This window comes from Morone saxatilis, unplaced genomic scaffold, assembly GCF_004916995.1.
Source record: "Morone saxatilis isolate NCDOM2014 unplaced genomic scaffold, NCSU_SB_2.0 Contig19, whole genome shotgun sequence".
NCBI lineage: Eukaryota > Metazoa > Chordata > Actinopteri > Moronidae > Morone > Morone saxatilis.
In genome coordinates, this window is record NW_023339751.1 from 24,347,718 (window position 1) to 24,354,374 (window position 6,657).

At 39.1% G+C, this 6,657-nt stretch overlaps 1 protein-coding gene across 1 annotated transcript; it reads right to left on the reverse strand.

Moving 5' to 3' along the window:
- Positions 1–397: 397 nt before the first annotated feature.
- LOC118329660 (calcium homeostasis modulator protein 2-like) lies at positions 398–2,393 on the reverse strand. Its single transcript, XM_035663893.1, has 2 exons — positions 1,786–2,393; positions 398–1,425 (listed from the first exon to the last, which is right to left on the reverse strand). Exons 1-2 carry the CDS (start codon positions 2,338–2,340, stop codon positions 1,012–1,014), a joined length of 969 nt encoding a protein of 322 aa, XP_035519786.1. The 5' UTR covers positions 2,341–2,393; the 3' UTR covers positions 398–1,011.
- Between the last annotated feature and the right edge of the window lie 4,264 nt (positions 2,394–6,657).

Consider the following 6,657-nt stretch of genomic DNA (forward strand, 5'->3'; position numbering starts at 1 on the left):
TTTGTTTGGGGAAGTAACCTCTTTAAATGTGGATGTGGCACCTAGATAAAATAATTAATTTTAATTCATTTACAATGTCCAGATATCGGACCTCCTTCTCCTTTACGCTTCTGGCTCCTTCATTGTTGTCAACCGTGCATATTTTTCTTTCAGTTTTATGGCAGATTGCAACCAGTTGCTAATGATTTAACTGTACTATTACCTTTTTATCCTGAGCTGGAAGCAGTTAAAAAAAGCTAAATGTGCTTTTTTTTAATTTATATATTTGATTTATTTGTTTGGAAGAAGTATGAATTTAGGCACACATAATTTCCATTACAATCTATAATTATTTATACTAATTTATTCGAATACATTTCAGAGCCTGTCCTTTTTCACTTTTACTTGAGTAAAGAAGTTGAATCAGTACTTCTACTTATACCGGAGTCTTTTTTACACAAGTATCTGTACTTGAGTAAAGAATGTGCATATTTTTTTTTACCTCTGCAGACGTTAGAGTTATAAATGATGAACTTAATCATCAAGTGTCACATCTGGGAAAGTTTGGACTGGGTCTATACATAGAGTTATCTGATTAAGTCAGCCCATAGAGTTACAGTCACACAAGGAAGTTAACCTTTAAAAGGAATGTTGTAAATAAAGCAAGGCATTTGACTGAAAGTATCTCAAATAAAATGACGGCTTGATTTCAATCAGATCTTATGTCCATTGTCCCATTTACACTTGGTATTATTATGCTTTCTTCTTTCTGGCCACACCGTCAATATCCAAGTTAGTTGGCAAACATGATAAACCTACAAAATACAGATGAAACACACATTCAGCCACATCGGCACATCCGTCTGGCTGGATTTCATAACAAAAGGGTTCAGTGTACTTCAAACAAACTAGTTCTTATAAAATGTCTCAAGGCATAGTGGCAGTAAATAGAGTGGGTGGTTGTCAGAAGTCCAACAAGCACTCTATTTAAAGCATACTGATGCCTTTGTCACTGGCCCACCGTCCTTCCTGTCAGCTGAACGTGTCCATCTCTTTGTCCATGGCCTCCACGTTATGCTCCAGGCTGTACGTGGCCCATTTGTTGAGCCTGCTGTACAAAGGCAGACCTTTCTTCTCCCTGTAGAGGTAGACACCAGTCACTCTGTTCCAGTCAGTGCTGCAGATAGGACTGACACTCTGGTGCTCAGCCAGCAGCTCCTTCTCTTCCTTGTCCAGCGCCACAAAGCCAAAGAAGCTCTTAATGTTCTCCGCAGCCAGGAGCTGGGCGTGGACAGCTGCCGTGCGTTGGAAGAGGGTCTTTTCATTAGAGCGGTACTGAGACCAGTAGTCCTCCTGTAGGTAGCCAAAAGGAGAGGAGCAGCGCTTCATGCACAGCATCAGGAACACCGCCACAGACATTCCTGCCACCAGCAGCCAGCCTATCAGCTGAAAAGAAAGGACAGACTGTCAAACTAGGCAGTGCTGATCAAATATGAATCAAGATTCTGTTACTGTGTTGACACCAACATATTTTAGTGAACTGTTTATCTGGAATACGAGAACGTGTGTGACCAGGCGAGCCGCCATTTTCCCCTTGAGATTTGAAGATTGAGATTGGAGCTGCAGCTCACTCGCTTCATCCTTCCTTTCCAAGTGCGAGAAACTACAAATGTATTGATTTCTATTGTTCATTCCTGTTAAAGTCACAGTACCCAAGACATGAAACCAATGACTATCAAGCAAACAAGACATAAAATTAAGAAAGACCCGCAAAAAAAATAAAAATAAAACCAAGCACTCCAGTACCTGAGATTCGTATTTCAGTCGACGCTCAATTTCATCCCAGAAGCGCTGCAGCTCCGTGGGAACACTTCCTTGACACGGGAATTTCGCAATGACCTCTGACCCCATATCTGAGGGGAAGTCCTTCCCCAGTGTACTGGGGTCAACAAACTCACTGAGGGCACACGTGTACGCCTGGCCCTGCAGCAAAGAGATAACCACCCATGTCAGCGGAGCCACTACAGCTCGACCGATGATGGTTCCAACCAGCGCGAAGGCTGCGGCCCCTGACAGTTTCCGGCAGTTTCTGAGCCGACACTCGGACACCAGGTCCCATGTGCTTTTGTTCATCATTATTCCCACGAGGAAGAATGCCAGAGCCGGAACGCCAATGGCAGCCAGGCCGTAGCAGTAGTTCCTTCCAGGGGAACATGGACAGTTGAAGGCGAAGACGCTGTAGGCAGTCTGGCTGGCCACAGTGCCCAGAGCAATCAGACCGTTGAAGATCATCACATCTTTACTCTTGAAGAAGAGGGACACAAACTTAAAGTTCTCTGTGACGAGTGCGTAAGCAGCCATGTTGGGATGTTGTGTCCTTACTGAGAGTAATAGTAAAATGAGGTGAGTTTGGTTTTCAGCAATGTCAGGCTGCAGAGAGAGAATGAAAAGAGAAGTAAATTAGGAACAATGGGTTTAAGGGAAATTTCTGTTTTAAAAAAAAGGGTTAGGGTTGGACTGTAGTATGCTTGACTGTTTTGTAATGAATGAAGTCAATTTATTTGCAAAAAATAAGCAATATACTTAAGTCATGCTTATGGCATCAATCAAAAAAGCAGCCAGAGACACCTGAAAACATAGATGGAAGTTTCTTAAAAACAAAACCGGACATTTGATTGGAAACAAAGAGCCAGTATAGAAAGCAGTCATACAAACTCACGCTCTGGATGTGTCCTGAGGTGGGACATGTGACTCAGCCTTTATAATCCATTATAAACATCCAGACATCTGAGCAAAAACTGGGAAAAGTATGTCGAAAACATCAACTTTATACATGAAGACTAAAAAAAGAGAGGTCTCTCTATTTGCGTGCCGCTTTGAGTCTGTTTAAGCGGTGTGGGCACCAGTGATGACTCATAGTCAGGAACTGCTCTCTGGTTTCCTCCCCAGCGGAAAAAAAAAAAAAGTTGGTCTGTAAGTGAAAACATGTGTGTGGTGCAGATCACAGAGCAATATGGAGGGTGGGCCAGCCCTGCAGAGAATCACGCATCTGCTACGTGAATCTCAGTTACTCAGTTGGCCATAGTGATTGATCCAGAAGTTTCATTCAGAATTTTAATAAAAGTTTTAAAAGAATTGTCTTTCAAAACAGTCGTGAGTGTTGAAACATAACAAATGCACCTCTGCAATCTGCAAGGTGAGGGTTAGGTAGAGTCATCAACAGGGTTGGGGGGGTTACTTTAAAAATGTAATCACACAATTACTAAACCTGTTAATGTGGTCAGTAGCCTAATCCAAGTATGACAATATTAAAGTAATGTAACTTGATTACTTTCTGTTTCTTTTTATTTAATAAAAAAAATAACTCAACACCAAATATGCAATAAAGACAATAAAGGGAAAGAAATATCAATACGTATTGTATTCTATAAAACATATAGAACAATGTAATGTTGGAAAAGAAACAAAGTTTCCAGCATCAACAATGTGGATCAGTGTGTATTTAAAGAAAAATGTCCTTTTCATGCACTGTGAATACTAACAGCATTACATGGGAAGTAAATTCACATAACGTAAAAAATCACTCCCAAAAATCATTCAATCCCATGAATTAAGCCCAACTCGAAAATTAATTGTTGAAGTAATACAATTTTTTAAGTTGTCTTACTGAACTAAAATTTGTGCAGTATTTTAAGTATTGCTGAATTTTATAATTATACTTAGTTGACTTTGCATCTTTACAAAAATGTAAGCCCCACTATGCTTCCTTCAATTTGTTTGTATTTCAGTTTATAAATCATCATATGCCACGGTATGCATTCAAATCATTCTTAGTGAAAATGAACTAGCTACCATTTTGATAATCGATTAATTGTAAATTGTTGTTATCGTACGTTAGCTGTTTTGACAGGTAATGTACAGATAATGTAGTGGCAACTAGCAAAGCTGCAGGTTGCAACTAACTGAACACTATTCGCGTCAAGACCCAGGAATGAGAACAGGCTGTGAAGTGTGTAACTTGTAAAGACCACGAAAGTCCCTATCTACAGCCAGTAGTTGGTTTGTCCATTCTGGGCTACTGTAGAAAATGGTGGTTCAAAAATTTCTCCCACCCTGTTGGGCAGACAAAGAACGTCCCGGAGGGGCTGCAAGCTGAGCTGCTGCTATTATTAGCTCAACTTGTTTCTTCATTCTTACATATTCTCTCATTGGGAAAACTATTTAGGAATTAAGAACCTCAGGTGAACCACTGCAATAGAAAAACATGTAAATATATCTTCTTCATCCATTTGGCAAATTTGGCAAACTTGGGAATCAACAAAACTGCATCATAGCCAACATTTGCTAAGGGTTGGGGTGACATTGGCTGACCCAATCACTATTTTATGACGACGATGTCCATTCGGGTTAATAACAACAGATGTGCTGTATGCTCCGCTCTATCAACCTTAACCTACCTAACCTACCTACCTTAAAATAACAGCTTTAAAGTCTTTATGATGCTACACTTGTTGTAATAGGGTGATTGGTGCCTCTGTCATTACCACCTGTTCCTGTTCTATGTAATTTTTTTTTCAGGTCACCACAAGTACATAAGGCTTTATGGAAGTAGTCACACACAACCAACTATGTCACCAATTTGGGTGAAACTGGATCATATCATCATCCTTCTGATGTCCTCTGCCTCAACTCTCTGTCGTTTAAAAGTAACTGTTGCCACACTGTCGCCCGACTGTCATCGGATGACACCTCCATAATCAGCTGGATTTCAAACATAAACCCACAAAGGAAAAAACATGAATGTGTTTGTGTGCCTATTTAGAGCATGGAGTGCACTTCAGCCTATTGTGGCCGAAACGAGTATCCCAACAACAAACATTATTCCAACTTCTCTCTCAGGGCTTGCATAATTAATTCATTATTATAAAAGTTATAAAACATTTTAATATTTATGTGGATTGTTTCAATATATTCTGTTTGGGATAATACCCTAGTAACAATTTTAACTGATTGTATCTTCTATTGATTTGTTTCTCTTTTTCTAAAATGAAGAACCAAAATGAACCTAAAAACACCAAAGTAGTCAAACAATTGGACTGTTGTGACCAATTTGCAACATTACACTATAAGACTCAAAGCATGGCGTATGCATGGCGTTAAAGATGTGTACCAGTATACACATTCTCACAGCACATGGATTTTTATACATTTGGAAACCTGCGTGGAAAGTGGGGAATTACACATGGCTTATACCTCTGGCCCTAGGAGTCACCTGAACACAACTACACACTCACTTACTCAGCCGACTGAAAGAAAGGGGACCACTGCTCGCCAGCTGGTCCTGTAGTCATCCATCCTTCTCATCATGGAAACCCTGGATGTGGATTCTCGGTCTTGCTTCTTGTGAGCCTGTCAGCCTGTGGATCAAAGTGCAACACTAAATAATCACTGAATGATTCAATTAGCGATAAAACTGCAGGAGACTTTCATTCATTATGATTTCAGCCTTAGTGAAAATGCACCAAAGTACAACAGAGTGAGTGAGCTAAATAATAACTCATTTTAACATCCCACTGGAGACTTTTCTAATTCTAATTTCTGACCTTACCTCTGCCTGTTACAGCCACCTACAGAAACATGGTAGTTATTCTTAGCTTTCATTTTGTTTCCTTTTAATTATTGTTTTCAGTTCAGTTGAGTTTGTTTCCATAGTGTGTTTGCTGGTTTCAGTTGAGTTTTTAAGTTGAAAAAGTTTAAAAATGTTTAGTTTTAGTTTGATTTCAGTGTTTTTTGCCATCCCGCCAAATCGGTTCCATTTGCATGTTGTAACATTTCAAAATGAAACTTTATTCTTTAACTTGTGTCAGAACTGTATCTAATAACACAGGTTTAACGTTTCAAAACGTGTAATTGTCAATCTCAGGCCATTTTATTTTTTATATGGTTTCTAAATGGAAGACTTTGCACTTTTGGGAATAGGAGTGAAAGTAACAAGACTGAGTTTTTAGCATCTTTTTAGCAAATACATGAAAAGTAGCCACATAGCCTCAATGCTAATTGCATGAGAACAATGATCACCTTTAGGTGGTTTAATAAAACTGTTTTAAAAAAACAACATTTAAGAAATTATTTAGGTTACAGGGCTGAACATTCTTAGTAATACTTACAGTCTGATCAAAAATACAGAAAATGTGAGTGACAGAAATTACTTTTGGTCTAGCTATGGCCTTCAGAAGACATAAATGATACTACTTCCTTCTGATCATGTGCTGAAGTGTAAAGTTAGAGAGTGGGGACGGACTAAAATACTATTTTTTCAGTGTTGGAGGTAGTTTTTTATTCAGGTCTTACCTAGAATGTATCTACATCTATCTAAAAAGGGGTATTTATTGTCCAAAAAACAATCCAACTAAAGGCGCTCTCAAGGAGGGAAAAAAAGAAACAAAAGCTCACGGGAAGATCAAAAACTTCACACAAACCTTAATCAAAACATGAAAAAACTCTGTAACTCTGGCTGGAACACATGACAATACTTCTCACAAACTGAACAAGACAAACAAGGACTATTTATACCAGGTGTAAGTGAAAACAGGTGAAAACAATCAGGCAGACAATTACAAAGGAGGGAATGTTACACAAAGGTAGGAAGTCAGAGTCTGAAATGTGAGGGAAAAGGTG

Bases quoted from the DNA above. Each gene is read 5' to 3' on its own strand.
- LOC118329660 (XM_035663893.1), bottom strand. From the start codon at position 2,340: ATGGCTGCTTACGCACTCGTCACAGAGAACTTTAAGTTTGTGTCCCTC. The intron at 1,426-1,785 runs GTACTGGAGTGC...CTTTCTTTTCAG, and splicing joins GACTGAAATACGAATCTCAG to CTGATAGGCTGGCTGCTGGT.